General features: G+C 43.9%; 1 protein-coding gene and 8 non-coding genes across 9 annotated transcripts in view; 5 read left to right on the top strand and 4 right to left on the bottom strand.

Annotated features, from left to right (window-relative positions):
• Positions 1-1,117: 1,117 nt before the first annotated feature.
• Positions 1,118-1,191, bottom strand: TRNAN-GUU (transfer RNA asparagine (anticodon GUU)). Its single transcript has one exon. It is a non-coding gene; the product is annotated as a tRNA-Asn (tRNA).
• Positions 1,192-1,833: 642 nt separating this feature from the next.
• LOC142485674 (U4 spliceosomal RNA) lies at positions 1,834-1,974 on the top strand. The gene has a single exon (XR_012798681.1). It is a non-coding gene; the product is annotated as a U4 spliceosomal RNA (small nuclear RNA).
• A 1,134-nt stretch (positions 1,975-3,108) lies between these two features.
• On the bottom strand, positions 3,109-3,182 carry TRNAN-GUU (transfer RNA asparagine (anticodon GUU)). Its single transcript has one exon. It is a non-coding gene; the product is annotated as a tRNA-Asn (tRNA).
• Positions 3,183-3,840: 658 nt separating this feature from the next.
• Positions 3,841-3,981, top strand: LOC142485672 (U4 spliceosomal RNA). Its single transcript, XR_012798679.1, has one exon. It is a non-coding gene; the product is annotated as a U4 spliceosomal RNA (small nuclear RNA).
• A 1,550-nt stretch (positions 3,982-5,531) lies between these two features.
• Positions 5,532-5,605, bottom strand: TRNAN-GUU (transfer RNA asparagine (anticodon GUU)). The gene has a single exon. It is a non-coding gene; the product is annotated as a tRNA-Asn (tRNA).
• A 658-nt stretch (positions 5,606-6,263) lies between these two features.
• On the top strand, positions 6,264-6,404 carry LOC142485671 (U4 spliceosomal RNA). Its single transcript, XR_012798678.1, has one exon. It is a non-coding gene; the product is annotated as a U4 spliceosomal RNA (small nuclear RNA).
• Positions 6,405-8,672: 2,268 nt separating this feature from the next.
• Positions 8,673-8,813, top strand: LOC142485670 (U4 spliceosomal RNA). Its single transcript, XR_012798677.1, has one exon. It is a non-coding gene; the product is annotated as a U4 spliceosomal RNA (small nuclear RNA).
• A 2,268-nt stretch (positions 8,814-11,081) lies between these two features.
• Positions 11,082-11,222, top strand: LOC142485669 (U4 spliceosomal RNA). The gene has a single exon (XR_012798676.1). It is a non-coding gene; the product is annotated as a U4 spliceosomal RNA (small nuclear RNA).
• Positions 11,223-14,979: 3,757 nt separating this feature from the next.
• LOC142485660 (uncharacterized) overlaps positions 14,980-20,328 on the bottom strand; it is an 81,409-nt gene continuing 76,060 nt past the window's right edge. The window contains exons 24-27 of the mRNA XM_075584482.1: positions 16,917-17,021; positions 16,215-16,304; positions 15,614-15,676; positions 14,980-15,516 (exon numbers count right to left, since the gene is read on the bottom strand). Coding sequence (XP_075440597.1) covers positions 15,083-15,516; positions 15,614-15,676; positions 16,215-16,304; positions 16,917-17,021 — 692 coding nt within the window. The 3' untranslated portion in view covers positions 14,980-15,082. The remainder of the gene's footprint in view (positions 15,517-15,613; positions 15,677-16,214; positions 16,305-16,916; positions 17,022-20,328) is intronic.

Here is a 20,328-nt window from a genome sequence, read left to right as displayed (position 1 = left end):
ATATAGATAATGCCATTCTTTAGGAAACGGTGTAAAGCTGGAACCAGGCAAGATGATAACCTACCCCTATGATGCAAAGTATCACTAACAAGAGAATAAAATGCCCTTATGGAGTATGCAGCAAGGAAAAGAATTGGCCAAACATTTGTGGAAGACTGTACGGATTACCGCGCTCCTCCTCCTTTTACAAGGGTAACTGCTGCTGGTAAAACCAAAACAAATCCTGCTCTCCTACCAATTTGGGCTCAAATATACTAGTGTCAGGTTTACATTTACAAGGTACGTCTGTTTGACAAAGGAGTCATCAGGTTGCATCTTTTGACCAAAACATGATTCAAGCCTGCCCACCTCATCAAGGTCTTGAGCAAGAACCTAAACGGAACATATGTCATTTCTTAATGTCCTGTGGACTAAACTTTGTGAGATACGTGAAAATGCCCCGAAGACTGGCATACAAATGAAAAATGTAGGAGGAGCCCCGGAATACGTATGCATTGTAAAATAATTCAATAATAATTGTTATTGCGCAGTCAGGCTTTCAGGTCAAACCAATGAAACATATACCTAATGATGAAATTAGTGTCATGTATAAGGATATGTTAGAGTACTGAGTGTTATCACAGGATTGCAGGTATTAACTGTTAACGCATCTTTCTATCTATAAATTGACATATCTATCGCATGTGAGGCAATCTTAGGTGGGAAATAATTGTACGCTCTCAATGACCACACTCGACCTATTGTCCCCAGATGTTTCCAATCCCATCTTGGTTTGCAGATAATCCTGTGCTCTTCACTAGGATCCATCTATCACCAAATGTTTCTATTTCCACCACAACAAAAGCAGTATTAATATAGTTCTTGTTCTGGCATCCCGTTTCTCAAGCAACTTCACTTAATAGATACCAACACTGATGCATAGAAAAAGAAGTCTTTTGTTTAGTGCATGAAACGACAATTAGTCATCAGACATTCTATTTTAAAATCTCATTAAATGTCTTGAAGGAGATAAGTGGGTATAATATAATCAGGGATGTGAATGTTTTCGGGGTTTTCCCGGCTACTTGATTCCATGGGCAGAACTAGTGAAGAAAAGAGCTGTCGGGTGGAAAACAGACGTCCCTGGGTGGGCTTGAACCACCAACCTTTCGGTTAACAGCCGAACGCGCTAACCAATTGCGCCACAGAGACCTTGTGTGTTTTGTCGAAAGTGGTTCTAATAATGTTCATAATTCACGAACCATGTTGATGATATATTTCCCTACCAAACCTACAATGAATGAGTCCATACTATCTGCATGACGAGTGTGTATATCTGATATGATCTCATTGGTGTTTAAAGGTGGTTACCCACCCGGGTCCCGAAGATTGACATATATAAAACCAAGTACATGCCATATCCCTGAGCTACTGAAGTTGCTCATTTGATCTGTATGGATTTTATTTTTCAAGTCTAAATGTGTGACTTTCACATTTGACATGAATATCGCCGCGAGAAAACATTTCTTTTTCATATGAGATCATGTTTTCGAGCAACTTCCAGTAGGTTTGAAATAGCAATATTCAATCATAATTGTTATTTAACAGTCAGGTCACTGGTAAGAGAGGAGAGATCATGTATTTGGTCCCAAATACACCTCTGGCTGAAGCGTTTGCATGCAGATACACTGCAAGTGGTTGTTTGTGGAACTGCAAGAGAGTCTTTCTAGTTCACAGTTGAATTACCATATTAACTCCCACAATCCATAGCACTGAACCAGCTCCTGCATTTGCTAGCCACCAGTGTAATGAGGGCTTCTTGTGGGCTGGTGGTTACTAAGCCAGTAGAAAGTTAACTTTGCGCAGTGGCAGTATCATAGCCCATGAGGTTGATCCGAGGCGTGATTATTGCTAGTTGAAAACTTTTCCCAATACCCCGCTGTGATGACTTGCAATATAGTCAGCATTAGCAATTTTTGACAGTCTCACGAGAGACTGATCTTTGTGTCTAAATATAGATAATGCCATTCTTTAGGAAACGGTGTAAAGCTGGAACCAGGCAAGATGATAACCTACCCCTATGATGCAAAGTATCACTAACAAGAGAATAAAATGCCCTTATGGAGTATGCCGCAAGGAAAAGAATTGGCCAAACATTTGTGGACGACTGTACGGATTACCGCGCTCCTCCTCCCTTTACAAGGGTAACTGCTGCTGGTAAAACCAAAACAAATCCTGCTCTCCTACCAATTTGGGCTCAAATATACTAGTGTCAGGTTTACATTTACAAGGTACGTCTGTTTGACAAAGGAGTCATCAGGTTGCATCTTTTGACCAAAACATGATTCAAGCCTGCCCACCTCATCAAGGTCTTGAGCAAGAACCTAAACGGAACATATGTCATTTCTTAATGTCCTGTGGACTAAACTTTGTGAGATACGTGAAAATGCCCCGAAGACTGGCATACAAATGAAAAATGTAGGAGGAGCCCCGGAATAAGTATGCATTGTAAAATAATTCAATAATAATTGTTATTGCGCAGTCAGGCTTTCAGGTCAAACCAATGAAACATATACCTAATGATGAAATTAGTGTCATGTATAAGGATATGTTAGAGTACTGAGTGTTATCACAGGATTGCAGGTATTAACTGTTAACGCATCTTTCTATCTATAAATTGACATATCTATCGCATGTGAGGCAATCTTAGGTGGGAAATAATTGTACGCTCTCAATGACCACACTCGACCTATTGTCCCCAGATGTTTCCAATCCCATCTTGGTTTGCAGATAATCCTGTGCTCTTCACTAGGATCCATCTATCACCAAATGTTTCTATTTCCACCATAACAAAAGCACTATTAATATAGTTCTTGTTCTGGCATCCCGTTTCTCAAGCAACTTCACTTAATAGATACCAACACTGATGCATAGAAAAAGAAGTCTTTTGTTTAGTGCATGAAACGACAATTAGTCATCAGACATTCTATTTTAAAATCTCATTAAATGTCTTGAAGGAGATAAGTGGGTATAATATAATCAGGGATGTGAATGTTTTCGGGGTTTTCCCGGCTACTTGATTCCATGGGCAGAACTAGTCAAGAAAAGAGCTGTCGGGTGGAAAACAGACGTCCCTGGGTGGGCTTGAACCACCAACCTTTCGGTTAACAGCCGAACGCGCTAACCAATTGCGCCACAGAGACCTTGTGTGTTTTGTCGAAAGTGGTTCTATCGAAAGTGGTTCTAATAATGTTCATAATTCACGAACCATGTTGATGATATATTTCCCTACCAAACCTACAATGAATGAGTCCATACTATCTGCATGACGAGTGTATATATCTGATATGATCTCATTGGTGTTTAAAGGTGGTTACCCACCCGGGTCCCGAAGATTGACATATATAAAACCAAGTACATGCCATATCCCTGAGCTACTGAAGTTGGTCATTTGATGTGTATGGATTTTAATTTTTGAAGTCTAAATGTGTGACTTTCACATTTGACATGAATATCGCTGCGAGAAAACATTTCTTTTTCATATGAGATCATGTTTTCGAGCAACTTCCAGTAGGTTTGAAATAGCAATATTCAATCATAATTGTTATTTAACAGTCAGGTCACTGGTAAGAGAGGAGAGATCATGTATTTGGTCCCAAATACACCTCTGGCTGAAGCGTTTGCATGCAGATACACTGCAAGTGGTTGTTTGTGGAACTGCAAGAGAGTCTTTCTAGTTCACAGTTGAATTACCATATTAACTCCCACAATCCATAGCACTGAACCAGCTCCTGCATTTGCTAGCCACCAGTGTAATGAGGGCTTCTTGTGGGCTGGTGGTTACTAAGCCAGTAGAAAGTTAACTTTGCGCAGTGGCAGTGTCATAGCCCATGAGGTTGATCCGAGGCGTGATTATTGCTAGTTGAAAACTTTTCCCAATACCCTGCTGTGATGACTTGCAATATAGTCAGCATTAGCAATTTTTGACAGTCTCACGAGAGACTGATCTTTGTGTCTAAATATAGATAATGCCATTCTTTAGGAAACGGTGTAAAGCTGGAACCAGGCAAGATGATAACCTACCCCTATGATGCAAAGTATCACTAACAAGAGAATAAAATGCCCTTATGGAGTAGGCAGCAAGGAAAAGAATTGGCCAAACATTTGTGGAAGACTGAACGGATTACCGCGCTCCTCCTCCCTTTACAAGGGTCACTGCTGATGGTAAAACCATTGGCCTAACGTGTGTATATATATATATAACGTATACAGGCATACCCCGCTTTAAGGACATTCACTTTAAGTACACTCGCGAGTAAGTACATGTCGCCCAATAGGCAAACGGCAGCTCACGCATGCGCCTGTCAGCACGTCCTGAACAACAATACCGTGCTCCCTACCTGTACCGAAGCTGTGCGCAAGCGGGGAGACTATAGAGCCTGTTACAAATGCGTTATTTACATCAGTTATGCACGTATATGTCGATTGAAGTACAGTACAAGCATCAATAAGTGGAAAAAGGTAGTGCTTCACTTTAAGTACATTTTCACTTTACATACATGCTCCAGTCCCATTGCGTACGTTAATGCAGGGTATGCCTGTATATATATATATATATATATATATATATATATATGGAAAACGAGAACAAATCCTTCTCTCCTACCAATTTGGGCTCAAATACCATACTAGTGTCATGTTTACATTTACAAGGTACGTCTGTGTGACAAAGGAGTCATTTGGTTGCATCTTTTGATCAAAACATGATTCAAGCCTGCCCACCTCATCAAGGTCTTGAGCAAGAACCTAAACGGAATATATGTCATTTGTTAATGTCCTGTGGACTAAACTTTGTGAGATACGGGAAAATGCCCTGAAGACTGGCATACAAATGAAAAATATACGAGGAGCCCCTGGAATAAGTATGCATTGTAAAATAATTCAATAACAATTGTTATTGCACAGTCAGGCTTTCAGGTCAAACCAATGAAACATATACCTAATTATGAAATTAGTGTCATGTATAAGGATATGTTAGAGTACTGAGCGTTATCACAAGATTGCAGGTATTAACTGTTAACGCATCTTTCTATCTATAAATTGACATATCTATCACATGTGAGGCAATCTTAGGTGGGAAATAATTGTACGCTCTCAATGACCACACTCGACCTATTGTCCCCAGATGTTTCCAATCACATCTTGGTTTGTAGATCATCCTGTGCTCTTCACTAGGATTCATCTATCACCAAATATTTCTATTTCCACCACAACAGAAGCAGTATTAATATAGTTCTTGTTCTGGCATCCCGTTTCTCAAGCAACTTCACTTAATAGATAGCAACATTGATGAATAGAAAAAGAAGTCTTTTGTTTAGTGCATGAAACGACAATTAGTCATCAGACATTCTATTTTAAAATCTTATTAAATGTCTTGAAGGAGATAAGTGGGTATAATATAATCAGGGATGTGAATGTTTTCGGGGTTTTCCCGGCTACTTGATTCCATGGGCAGAACTAGTCAAGAAAAGAGCTGTCGGGTGGAAAACAGACGTCCCTGGGTGGGCTTGAACCACCAACCTTTCGGTTAACAGCCGAACGCGCTAACCAATTGCGCCACAGAGACCTTGTGTGTTTTGTCGAAAGTGGTTCTATCGAAAGTGGTTCTAATAATGTTCATAATTCACGAACCATGTTGATGATATATTTCCCTACCAAACCTACAATGAATGAGTCCATACTATCTGCATGACGAGTGTATATATCTGATATGATCTCATTGGTGTTTAAAGGTGGTTACCCACCCGGGTCCCGAAGATTGACATATATAAAACCAAGTACATGCCATATCCCTGAGCTACTGAAGTTGGTCATTTGATGTGTATGGATTTTAATTTTTGAAGTCTAAATGTGTGACTTTCACATTTGACATGAATATCGCTGCGAGAAAACATTTCTTTTTCATATGAGATCATGTTTTCGAGCAACTTCCAGTAGGTTTGAAATAGCAATATTCAATCATAATTGTTATTTAACAGTCAGGTCACTGGTAAGAGAGGAGAGATCATGTATTTGGTCCCAAATACACCTCTGGCTGAAGCGTTTGCATGCAGATACACTGCAAGTGGTTGTTTGTGGAACTGCAAGAGAGTCTTTCTAGTTCACAGTTGAATTACCATATTAACTCCCACAATCCATAGCACTGAACCAGCTCCTGCATTTGCTAGCCACCAGTGTAATGAGGGCTTCTTGTGGGCTGGTGGTTACTAAGCCAGTAGAAAGTTAACTTTGCGCAGTGGCAGTGTCATAGCCCATGAGGTTGATCCGAGGCGTGATTATTGCTAGTTGAAAACTTTTCCCAATACCCTGCTGTGATGACTTGCAATATAGTCAGCATTAGCAATTTTTGACAGTCTCACGAGAGACTGATCTTTGTGTCTAAATATAGATAATGCCATTCTTTAGGAAACGGTGTAAAGCTGGAACCAGGCAAGATGATAACCTACCCCTATGATGCAAAGTATCACTAACAAGAGAATAAAATGCCCTTATGGAGTAGGCAGCAAGGAAAAGAATTGGCCAAACATTTGTGGAAGACTGAACGGATTACCGCGCTCCTCCTCCCTTTACAAGGGTCACTGCTGATGGTAAAACCATTGGCCTAACGTGTGTATATATATATATAACGTATACAGGCATACCCCGCTTTAAGGACATTCACTTTAAGTACACTCGCGAGTAAGTACATGTCGCCCAATAGGCAAACGGCAGCTCACGCATGCGCCTGTCAGCACGTCCTGAACAACAATACCGTGCTCCCTACCTGTACCGAAGCTGTGCGCAAGCGGGGAGACTATAGAGCCTGTTACAAATGCGTTATTTACATCAGTTATGCACGTATATGTCGATTGAAGTACAGTACAAGCATCAATAAGTGGAAAAAGGTAGTGCTTCACTTTAAGTACATTTTCACTTTACATACATGCTCCAGTCCCATTGCGTACGTTAATGCAGGGTATGCCTGTATATATATATATATATATATATATATATATATATGGAAAACGAGAACAAATCCTTCTCTCCTACCAATTTGGGCTCAAATACCATACTAGTGTCATGTTTACATTTACAAGGTACGTCTGTGTGACAAAGGAGTCATTTGGTTGCATCTTTTGATCAAAACATGATTCAAGCCTGCCCACCTCATCAAGGTCTTGAGCAAGAACCTAAACGGAATATATGTCATTTGTTAATGTCCTGTGGACTAAACTTTGTGAGATACGGGAAAATGCCCTGAAGACTGGCATACAAATGAAAAATATACGAGGAGCCCCTGGAATAAGTATGCATTGTAAAATAATTCAATAACAATTGTTATTGCACAGTCAGGCTTTCAGGTCAAACCAATGAAACATATACCTAATTATGAAATTAGTGTCATGTATAAGGATATGTTAGAGTACTGAGCGTTATCACAAGATTGCAGGTATTAACTGTTAACGCATCTTTCTATCTATAAATTGACATATCTATCACATGTGAGGCAATCTTAGGTGGGAAATAATTGTACGCTCTCAATGACCACACTCGACCTATTGTCCCCAGATGTTTCCAATCACATCTTGGTTTGTAGATCATCCTGTGCTCTTCACTAGGATTCATCTATCACCAAATATTTCTATTTCCACCACAACAGAAGCAGTATTAATATAGTTCTTGTTCTGGCATCCCGTTTCTCAAGCAACTTCACTTAATAGATAGCAACATTGATGAATAGAAAAAGAAGTCTTTTGTTTAGTGCATGAAACGACAATTAGTCATCAGACATTCTATTTTAAAATCTTATTAAATGTCTTGAAGGAGATAAGTGGGTATAATATAATCAGGGATGTGAATGTTTTTGGGGTTTTCCCGGCTCCTTGATTCCATGGGCAGAACTAGTGAAGAAAAGAGCTGTCAGGTGGAAAACAGACGTCCCTGGGTGGGCTTGAACCATCAACCTTTCGGTTAACAGCCGAACGCGCTAACCAATTGCGCCACAGAGACCTTGTGTGTTTTGTCGAAAGTGGTTCTAATAATGTTCATAATTCACGAACCATGTTGATGATATATTTCCCTACCAAACCTACAATGAATGAGTCCATACTATCTGCATGACAAGTGTGTATATCTGATATGATCTCGTTGGTGTTTAGAGGTGGTTACCCACCCGGGTCCCGAAGATTGACATATATAAAAGCAAGTACATGCCATATCCCTGAGCTACTGAAGTTGGTCATTTGATGTGTATGGATTTTAATTTTTGAAGTCTAAATGTGTGACTTTCACATTTGACATGAATATCACTGCGAGAAAACATTTCTTTTTCATATGAGATCATGTTTTCGAGCAACTTCCAGTAGGTTTGAAATAGCAATATTCAATCATAATTGTTATTTCACAGTCAGGTCACTGGTAAGAGAAGAGATATCATGTATGTGGTCCCAAATACACCTCTGGCTGAAGCGTTTGCATGCAGATACACTGCAAGTGGTTGATTGTGGAACTGCAAGAGAGTCTTTCTAGTTCACAGTTGAATTAGCATATTAACTCCCACAATCCATAGCACTGAACCAGCTCCTGCATTTGGCTAGCCACCAGTGTAATGAGGGCTTCTTGTGGGCTGGTGGTTACTAACCCAGAAGAAAGTTAACTTTGCGCAGTGGCAGTATTATAGCCCATGAGGTTAATCTGAGGCGTGATTATTGCTAGTTGAAAACTTTTCCCAATACCCCGCTGTGATGACTTGCAATATAGTCAGCATTAGCAATTTTTGACAGTCTCACGAGAGACTGATCTTTGTGTCTAAATATAGATAATGCCATTCTTTAGGAAACGGTGTAAAGCTGGAACCAGGCAAGATGATAACCTACCCCTATGATGCAAAGTATCACTAACAAGAGAATAAAATGCCCTTATGGAGTAGGCAGCAAGGAAAAGAATTGGCCAAACATTTGTGGAAGACTGAACGGATTACCGCGCTCCTCCTCCCTTTACAAGGGTCACTGCTGATGGTAAAACCATTGGCCTAACGTGTGTATATATATATATAACGTATACAGGCATACCCCGCTTTAAGGACATTCACTTTAAGTACACTCGCGAGTAAGTACATGTCGCCCAATAGGCAAACGGCAGCTCACGCATGCGCCTGTCAGCACGTCCTGAACAACAATACCGTGCTCCCTACCTGTACCGAAGCTGTGCGCAAGCGGGGAGACTATAGAGCCTGTTACAAATGCGTTATTTACATCAGTTATGCACGTATATGTCGATTGAAGTACAGTACAAGCATCAATAAGTGGAAAAAGGTAGTGCTTCACTTTAAGTACATTTTCACTTTACATACATGCTCCAGTCCCATTGCGTACGTTAATGCAGGGTATGCCTGTATATATATATATATATATATATATATATATATATGGAAAACGAGAACAAATCCTTCTCTCCTACCAATTTGGGCTCAAATACCATACTAGTGTCATGTTTACATTTACAAGGTACGTCTGTGTGACAAAGGAGTCATTTGGTTGCATCTTTTGATCAAAACATGATTCAAGCCTGCCCACCTCATCAAGGTCTTGAGCAAGAACCTAAACGGAATATATGTCATTTGTTAATGTCCTGTGGACTAAACTTTGTGAGATACGGGAAAATGCCCTGAAGACTGGCATACAAATGAAAAATATACGAGGAGCCCCTGGAATAAGTATGCATTGTAAAATAATTCAATAACAATTGTTATTGCACAGTCAGGCTTTCAGGTCAAACCAATGAAACATATACCTAATTATGAAATTAGTGTCATGTATAAGGATATGTTAGAGTACTGAGCGTTATCACAAGATTGCAGGTATTAACTGTTAACGCATCTTTCTATCTATAAATTGACATATCTATCACATGTGAGGCAATCTTAGGTGGGAAATAATTGTACGCTCTCAATGACCACACTCGACCTATTGTCCCCAGATGTTTCCAATCACATCTTGGTTTGTAGATCATCCTGTGCTCTTCACTAGGATTCATCTATCACCAAATATTTCTATTTCCACCACAACAGAAGCAGTATTAATATAGTTCTTGTTCTGGCATCCCGTTTCTCAAGCAACTTCACTTAATAGATAGCAACATTGATGAATAGAAAAAGAAGTCTTTTGTTTAGTGCATGAAACGACAATTAGTCATCAGACATTCTATTTTAAAATCTTATTAAATGTCTTGAAGGAGATAAGTGGGTATAATATAATCAGGGATGTGAATGTTTTTGGGGTTTTCCCGGCTCCTTGATTCCATGGGCAGAACTAGTGAAGAAAAGAGCTGTCAGGTGGAAAACAGACGTCCCTGGGTGGGCTTGAACCATCAACCTTTCGGTTAACAGCCGAACGCGCTAACCAATTGCGCCACAGAGACCTTGTGTGTTTTGTCGAAAGTGGTTCTAATAATGTTCATAATTCACGAACCATGTTGATGATATATTTCCCTACCAAACCTACAATGAATGAGTCCATACTATCTGCATGACAAGTGTGTATATCTGATATGATCTCGTTGGTGTTTAGAGGTGGTTACCCACCCGGGTCCCGAAGATTGACATATATAAAAGCAAGTACATGCCATATCCCTGAGCTACTGAAGTTGGTCATTTGATGTGTATGGATTTTAATTTTTGAAGTCTAAATGTGTGACTTTCACATTTGACATGAATATCACTGCGAGAAAACATTTCTTTTTCATATGAGATCATGTTTTCGAGCAACTTCCAGTAGGTTTGAAATAGCAATATTCAATCATAATTGTTATTTCACAGTCAGGTCACTGGTAAGAGAAGAGATATCATGTATGTGGTCCCAAATACACCTCTGGCTGAAGCGTTTGCATGCAGATACACTGCAAGTGGTTGATTGTGGAACTGCAAGAGAGTCTTTCTAGTTCACAGTTGAATTAGCATATTAACTCCCACAATCCATAGCACTGAACCAGCTCCTGCATTTGGCTAGCCACCAGTGTAATGAGGGCTTCTTGTGGGCTGGTGGTTACTAACCCAGAAGAAAGTTAACTTTGCGCAGTGGCAGTATTATAGCCCATGAGGTTAATCTGAGGCGTGATTATTGCTAGTTGAAAACTTTTCCCAATACCCCGCTGTGATGACTTGCAATATAGTCAGCATTAGCAATTTTTGACAGTCTCACGAGAGACTGATCTTTGTGTTTAAATATAGACAATGCCATTCTTTAGGAATCTATGCCAAGCTGGAGCCAGGGGAGATGATAACCTACCCCTATGATGCAAAGTATCACTAACAAGATCATAAAATGCCCTTATGGAGTAGGCAGCAAGGAAAAGAATTGGCCAAACATTTGTGGAAGACTGTACGGATTACCGCGCTCCTCCTCCCTTTACAAGGGTCACTGCTGATGGTAAAACCATTGGCCTAACGTGTATATATATAACGTGTATATATATATATATATATGGAAAACAAGAGAACAAATCCTTCTCTCCTACCAATTTGGGCTCAAATACCATACTAGTGTCATGTTTACAAGGTACGTCTGTGTGACAAAGGAGTCATTTGGTTGCATCTTTTGATCAAAACATGATTCAAGCCTGCCCACCTCATCAAGGTCTTGAGCAAGAACCTAAACGGAACATATGTCATTTCTTAATGTCCTGTGGACTAAACTTTGTGAGATACGGGAAAATGCCCTGAAGACTGGCATACAAATTACAAATATACGAGGAGCCCCTGGAATAAGTATGCATTGTAAAATAATTCAATAATAATTGTTATTGCGCAGTCAGGCTTTCAGGTCAAACCAATGAAACATATACCGATGAAGTCTCTCTGAGACGAAACGCGTAGAGATTACTATGTGGAGGTGATATTGTTCAATTGTTTTTTCATCACTCACTACCTTTGTACACAGCATTTTATTGTTTTCTTTGGATGTGTATCTCAGCCGGTCATTCATTGCGTGCATGGGAACTTTCTCCGGTTGAATCCAGTGACGTCACTGAGTTCTCGCGGCATTTGGAGCCGAGAACTCACTGTGTGACGCCTGATTGAGAGGAAAGCGGCGTCCCTCGTGCTCCCCGGGTCCGGAGGCTCTTACTAAGGTTGCCACAGTTCACCTATACCGGACATTTTACTGAAGTCATCCGTCATCTGGTTTCTGCGTCTGGCTGATTTCCGGAGGCACTTACAGAGGTTGCTGTAGCCCATTTAGACCGGACACTTCACTGAAACTACCCATCATCTGGTTCCCGTGCATGGCTGGTTGAGTTACACTCATAACTGCTTTGTATTCTGCTATGTTTGTGAGTGTGTATTTTTAAATCCTTGACTCCATAAATTTATTGTTATACTTTTATACGCTATGAGTGCGCCTGTTTTTTTTTGTGTTTTTATAGATATATGTATATCAGTCTTCGACAAATACGGTCCCGTGGACGCCCGGGGCGACTGCATTTTACCCCCTGGCGAGTTGTTTCGGAGGAGCAGCATTTTGGCATTCTCCTCCTCCAACTGCACTTAAAATGGCTGCGCAGCTAAAGCAGCGCGCCACATGAGCAGTGTCAGCCCTCTGCCCCCCCCCCCCTCAGCCTCATCCTACAGGAGCGTGGGAGGGGCGGGGCACCGTCAGGCAGGAGCCACCAGGAGTATTGCGGGGCCTGAGGGGAGAGTGCTCCTGATGGCAACATCAGGCAGAGGACATGAGGCGGAGTCAGCGGCAACGGGGACAGGACCAGGTACATGGGGATGGGACACACACGCATACACCAACGCACCCCCCCTCCTGCAGAGCCGAGGTAGCTATCCTGGGCCAGGAGGCTGCGGTGGGCCGAGCCCCAGCCATCCCGGTGCTGTGTCCCCCCAGGTCCCCGCTTTCCCCCCCCGGTCCCCGTGTCAGCCCGCGGGGCGGGAGGTGGGAGCGGGGATGTCCCCTCAGGTCCCCGCTTTCCCCCGGTCAGCCCGCGGGGTGGGAGATGGGATGTGCCCCCCTTTCCCTGTGTCCGACCGCGGGGCGGGAGATGGGAGCAGGGATGTCCCCCCAGGTCCCCGCTTCCCCCCGGTCCCACAGAGCGGGAGGGAGCGTGGTGGTAGTGGTGCTGGTCGCGGCCTTTCCTCTCTCCCCCCCAGTGTGTGGAGAGAGTGTGTGTGTGTATGGGAGTGTGTGTGTGTGTGTGTGACACCAGAGGTGCCCCCCAATCAGTCACCCCCTCCCCAACCAGTATCCCAGTCAGTCACCCCCCCAGTCAATCACCCCTCCAGTCAGTCACCCCCCAGTCATTCAGTCTCCCCCCCAGTCAGTCAGTCACCCCCCCAGTCAGTCAGTCAGTCACCCCCCCCAGTCAGTCAGTCAGTCACCCCCCCAGTCAGTCACCCCCCCTCTCTCTCTCCCTGGTCTCCCCTGTCTCTCTCTCCCTGGTCTCCCCATCTTCCCTCTCTCTGGTCTCCCCCATCTCCCCTCTCTCTGGTCTTCCCAGTCTCGTCTCTCTTTCTCCCTCCCCTCTCTCTGCCTCGCCCCTCTCTGTCTCTCTCCCCTCTGTCTTGCCCCCCTCTCTCTCCTCTCTCTCTCTCTGTCTCCTCTCTCTCTCTGTCTGTCTCTCTCCCCTCTCTCTCTCTGTCTCTCTCCCTCTATGTTTCTCTCCTCTCCCTCTAGGTCTCTCTCCCCTCTCTTTCTCCCTGTCTCTCTCCCCTCTCTCTCTCCCTTCTCTGTATCTGGATATCTTATTTACCCTATATATCTTAACTGTCCTATACTACTCCGAAATAACCTATACTGCTTTCTTCCAGATTTGCCTCTCAAGCTTCAAATGGGAGACATCGGAATCCCCCCTAACCCAGAAGACAGGTAGGGAACGCCTCCCCTCCAACTTATAACATTGTGGGAATGAGGTACCTGGACATTGAGGGACTGCGGATCAGGTAAGATCCCAGGTGGGATTGCTGCTTTAGATATTGTGAAGCGGGGGCATCCAGACACTGGTAAAGGGTGCAGGAAAGTAGTCATTCACATCTGGCTTTTTTTTGTAAATCCGACATTTACAAACACGCACGCACGTGCATGCATGCAAGCGCGTAACCAGCACTAATTGTAGTATAATGTAATACAATAAATAAACTTATGTCAATAAACGAAAGTTGTTTTTACTAGGAATTTATTCAATTTATTTATTTTTTAAAGCAGGGCGGGACTAGGTGGCGAATAGATTTTTTTGTTCGGCGAGTAGATTTTTGGGTGATTTGTCGACCACTATATATATATATATATATATATATATATATATATATATATATATATATATATATATATATATATATATATATATATATATATATATATATATATATATATATATATATATATATATATATATATATAAATATATATATATACAGTGGTTGACAAATCACCAAAAAATCTACTTGCCACACAAAAAAATCTACTCGCCACCTAGTACCAAACGTGTGCTGCTTGGGCCAATATTTACTCGCCCGGGGGTTAAATCCACTCGCCCGGGGCGAGCAAATGTATAGGTTTGTCGAACAATATATATATATATATATATATATATATATATATATATATATATATATATATATATACAAAAAGATATAAAATCCGCAGCACACTCAAAATGAAAAGTTGTTTAATCCACGATATACATCAGGCAGTCACAGAAACTCTAGCAGAGTTTTTGTATATATATATATATATATATATATATATATATATATATATATATATATATATACTGTATATATATATATAAAGCAGAACATAGCCGTGTTAGTCCAGTTGCGATAGTGCAGAATAAATGAGTTCTTCAGTATTCGGTGATACCTTTTTTATTGGACTAAATTTATGTCATAGGACAAGCTTTCGAGAGTTCTATCTTCTTCAGGTCAAGCAAGAACATATATAGAGGGATAGCTCAGCTTGTATATTCAGGTATAGAGATAGTTTATTCTTTACATATACAGTAGAGATACGTATCTCTGTTTTATATAGGGAGACAGCTCAGTGTCTATATTAGCTGTACCAGTATATTATGTCTTCCCACAGGCTTGAGCGCAGACCCCCCCTTCCTGCAGATCGCTCATGCCCCCTGATCCGAGGGCTCTCCAACGACTCCAAGGCCCGTTGCCAGCAAACAAAATCACCAGCCCACCTGGGTTATTCCCATAATTGAAGTAAAGCTCATTCCCATGGAGGCCCAATAGCATCTCATTGGTGCAGCGCCAGCTCAGAGCCTTGGCTCCACAGGGTAGGAACTGAATTGCCAGGTTTGGTTGGGGTTTGTTAAACACTCCCAGGCAAAGCCCTGCCCTTACACTCAGGAGCTGGGCCCCTGGCAGCCAGCGAAAAAGTCGGGTGGAAGACAGGGGGAAGCATGTGGCGGCTGTTATCTCTAGGCGGCCTGATGAGGACGAACGCACATCAGCACATTTATTGTGGGCCTCATTATATATGAGGAAGGAGCCTGCATTGGAGAGAGGGAGAGGGTAGTTACAGATGGGACTCAGCACTCTATAGCTCTAGAGGTGTCAGATTAGACACCATTGCTCTCACACACTCACCCAGAGCCACGACCCTTTGTTGTTCCTCTTTCAGCGCCTCTATCTCGGTGGCCATAGCAGAGTCTGCAAGAGATACTCATTGTCACTATACACGGTAGAACATTCTTCCTTTTGTATCTCCTTTGGTGTTTCTGATCATTTAACCCATTAAATCTGTCACTGTCATTGGTTCATTTTCCTCCTATGTTGGACTGACCCTGTAGTTCGTTAAACATCTCACTTTCATTAAATTACTATCTCTAATCTATAGTAATCTTTCATTAGATTACTTTGTCCCTATCAGGGAACCCCCCAAACATGTCATTACTTCACTTTACTCCTACGTGGAACTGACCCTTTAACCCATTAAATCAGTCACTGTCATTGGTTCAATTTACTCCTATATTGGACTGACCCTGTAGTTCATTAAACATCTCACTTTCATTAGATTACTTTGCTCCTATCTGGGAACCCCCTAAACATGTCACTGTCATTAGTTCACTTTGCTCCTTCATGGGACTGACCCTTTAACTAATTAAACTTGTTACTGTCATTAAGTCGCTTTGCTTACAGTACAAAAGACTGACCAAGTGTAACTATATAGTCCTAGAGGTATACGTACACTTGGTCAAGCCAACCACCAGTAAGCCAAGGATCAGTGCCAGGCTGATGGCCAGCGCGGTGAGCAGAGTGTTGCGCCGCCAATGCCGTCCTGTAAACAAATGAGGGTTAAACATATAACTACCGATCCCTGATCCCTATCTCCCCAACTCCCACTTTCTGCACCCTAATAATGACTGAAAGGAATTCAATGCTAAAGTAAGAATGGAAAATCCAGGGCACTTCAGATTTGGTACACTAGACCACCAAAAACTTTTCCATTGCCCCGGACAGAGTGTTGGATCTTGACCCCAGGTAACTGAGTAGGTGAGATGGAGGGGGGTGAGGGAGAATGCACTCATAATCTTACCTAGCTGGGGGGAACTAGTCATCAAAGATGGAAAACAGCAGAGGGGAGCTTGAGGCCCGGCAGCCAGATAAGAATGTTTAGGCAAACTTCTTGCCAGCCGGACCTAACAGGGGGTGGGGAGAAGGGAGTTCCCAGCAGTGGAGGGCCCGGTGGCTGGATGAGGAAGTTGGCTCAACTTCCAAGCAGCCTGAACTTCTGACATCAGCTGGCTCGGACCTCTGAGCCGTTGTGACTGGGACATTTGTTCCATCTCTCCGTCCCTTTCGGCGACCCTGACCAGCAGTCTTGGCTCCACCCCTTTACCTTTGATTGGAGAAGCCAGCCCCCAGTGCCCTCTTGGCTCCATCCCCTTACCTCTGATTGGTGGGGCTCGCCTCCAGCGCAATCTTCGTTCTGCCCTTTGACTCCCTCTCACTGGCTCATATATACTCTCTTCCTGAAGGTATATATCGCTGTGCTCTTAGGGGAGGAAAACAGGGAGTCAGAGTCTGTGTATGTACAGTATATACAGTACCATATATATATATATATATATATATATATATATATATACAGTGCTCGACAAATACGGTCGCCAGGGCCAACAAGATTTGGCCTCCTGGCGACTCAGCCTCATGGCCGCGCAGCGCACGCGGTTCTATGCTTGTTTAAAAAAAAAAAAAAAAAAAAAACTTTTTCAAAATCCTTCTTCCTGATTGGTTTGACGGGACTTGGCGCGATGCAAGGTTTTTTTTTTTTTGCCAGCTACAGGCTCTATATAAGCCCACGCACACGAATCATCCTTCCTTTTGTATTCTGCTTGAAGGTTAGTACACCGTTGCCACAGTACACCATTGCCTCACTGACCCCCCCTCCCATCCTCCCCAGCCCGGCATCGATCACAATCAGGAGCCCACGCACCCAAACAGCATCACTGACCCCCCCCCCTCCTGACCCCCCAGCCCAGCATCAATCACAATCAGGAGAGCACGCACCCAAGCAGCATCACAACCCCCCCCCCCCTCCCTCCCGACCCCCCAGCCCGGCATCGATCACAATCAGGAGCCCACGCACCCAAGCAGCATCACTAACCCCCCCCCCTCCCAGCCCGGCATCGATCCCAATCAGGAGCCCACGCACCCACGCACCATCACTGACCCCCCCCCCCCCCACTCCCTCCTTGTGTCCAACGGAAGCTGTGTCTGTGTGTGTGTGCTATGCTGGGTCTGTGTGACATGCTGGGTGTGTGTGTGTGACATGCTGGGTGTGTGTGTGTGTGTGCTGAGCGCCTGGGCTGGCTGGTTTGCTCTATATGAGCAGGAGCAGTGATGTCCTCAATCCTTTCCAGGGCTTTTTATAGAGGAAGTAAGTGCTCCCCCTGCCTCATGCATTACCATCTCCACAGCCCGCCCGACCCCCCCTCCCTCCTTGTGTCCAAAGGATGCTGTGTCTATCTGTCTTTATGTGTGTGTGCTATGCTGGGTCTGTGTGTGTGCTATGCTGGGTCTGTGTGTGTGACATGGTGTGTGTGTGTGTGTGTGTGTGTGTGACATGCTGGATTTGTGTGTGTCTGTGTGTGTGACATGCTGGATGTGTGTGTGTGTGTGTGTGTGTGAGAGTGACATGGTGTGTGTGTGTGTGTGTGTGTGTGTGTGTGTGTGTGTGCGCGTGTGTGTGTGTGACCTATGCTGGGTCTGTGTTTGAAGCGCCTGGGATGGCTGGTTTGCTCTATATGAGCAGGAGCAGTGACGTCCTCAATCCTTTCCAGGGTTGTTTATAGAGGAAGTAAGTGCTCCCCCTGCCTCATGCATTACCATCTCCACAGCCCGCCCGACCACCCCTCCCTTCTTGTGTCCAAAGGATGCTGTGTCTATCTGTCTTTATGTGTGTGCTATGCTGGGTCTGTGTGTGTGCTATGCTGGGTCTGTGTGTGTGACATGCTGGATGTGTGTGTGTGTGTGTGTGTGTGTGTGTGTGTGTGTGTGACATACTGGATGTGTGTGTGTGTGTGTGTGTGTGTGTGTGTGTGTGTGTGTGTGTGTGTGTGTGTGTGTGTGTGTGACATGCTGGATGTGTGTGTGTGTGTGACATGCTGGATGTGTGTGTGACATGCTGGATGTGTGTGTGACATGCTGGGTGTGTGTGTGACATGCTGGGATTGTGTGTGACATGCTGGGTGTGTGTGTGACATGCTGGGTGTGTGTGTGTGTGTGGGTGTGACATGCTGGGTGTGTGGGTGTGTGTGTGCATGCATACGAGTGTGTGTATGAGTGTGTATGTATGAGAGAGTGTGTGTGTGTGTGGGTGTGTGTGCGTGTGCGTGTGTAGGTGTAGGATACCTGAAGTGTCACCCCACCACATCACCCCACCCAATCACCCCGTCCCCCCACCCAATCACCCCGTCACCCCACCCAATCACCCCGTCACCCCACCTAATTACCCCACCCAATTACCCTGTCACCCCACCCACCCAATCACACCCCCAATCACCCTCTGTCTTTCGCCCTCTCTCTGTCTCTCGCCCTCTCTGTCTCTCGCCCTCTCTGTCTCTGTCTATCGCCCTCTCTGTCTCTTGCCCTCTCTGTCTCTCGCCCTCTCTGTCTCTGTGTGTCTCTGTCTCTCTCTGACCCTCTCTCTCTGTCTGTCTCTGACCCTCTCTCTCTGTCTGTCTCTGACCCTCTCTCTCTGTCTGTCTCTGACCCTCTCTCTCTGTCTGTCTCTGACCCTCTCTCTCTGTCTGTATCTGACCCTCTCTCTCTGTCTGTCTCTGACCCTCTCTCTCTGTCTGTCTCTGACCCTCTCTCTCTGTCTGTCTCTGACCCTCTCTCTCTGTCTCTGACCCTCTCTATCTGTCTCTGCCCCTCTCTATCTGTCTCTGACCCTCTATCTGTCTCTCTCTGTCTGTCTCTGACTCTCTCTCTCTCTGACCCTCTCTATCTGTCTCTGACCCCCTCTCTCTCTGTCTGTCTCTGACCCTCTCTCTCTCTCTCTTTGACTCTCTCTCTCTCTCTCTGACCCTCTCTCTCTCTCTCTTTGACTCTCTCTCTCTCTCTTTGACTCTCTCTCTCTCTCTTTGACTCTCTCTCTCTCTCTTTGACTCTCTCTCTCTCTCTTTGACTCTCTCTCTCTGACTCTCTCTGACTATTGGACTCTCTTTGACTCTCTCTCTCTCTCTGACTCTCTCTCTCTCTGACCCCCCCCCCTCTCTCTCTTTGACTCTCTCTCTCTCTCTTTGACTCTCTGTCTCTCTTTGACTCTCTCTCTTTGACTCTCTCTCTCTCTCTTTGACTCTCTCTGACTATTGGACTCTCTTTGACTCTCTCTCTCTCTTTGACTCTCTCTCTCTCTCTTTGACTCTCTCTCTGACTCTCACTCTCTCTCTCTGACCCCCCCTCTCTCTCTTTGACTCTCTCTCTCTTTGACTCTCTGTCTCTCTCTCTTTGACTCTGTCTCTCTCTCTTTGACTCTCTCTCTCTCTCTTTGACTCTCTCTCTGACTCTTGAACTCTCTCTCTCTCTCTCTCTGACTCTCTCTCTCTGACTCTCTCTCTCTCTCTGACTCTCTCTCTCTCTGACTCTCTCTCTCTCTCTGACTCTCTCTCTCCGACTCTCTCTCTCACTCTCTCTGACTCTCTCTCTCTCTCTCTGACTCTCTCTCTCTCTCTGACTCTCTCTCTCTCTCTCTGACGCTCACCCTCTCTTACCCTCTCTCACCCTCTCTCTGTGTCTCACTCTGTGTCTCTCACCCACACTCTATGTCTGTCTCACACTCTGGATCTGGATATCTT

Source organism: Ascaphus truei, unplaced genomic scaffold, assembly GCF_040206685.1.
Source record: "Ascaphus truei isolate aAscTru1 unplaced genomic scaffold, aAscTru1.hap1 HAP1_SCAFFOLD_620, whole genome shotgun sequence".
Classification (NCBI taxonomy): Eukaryota; Metazoa; Chordata; class Amphibia; order Anura; family Ascaphidae; genus Ascaphus; species Ascaphus truei.
The sequence above is the reverse complement of the archived record's forward strand: the minus strand, read 5'-3'. Positions and strand labels throughout refer to the sequence as shown.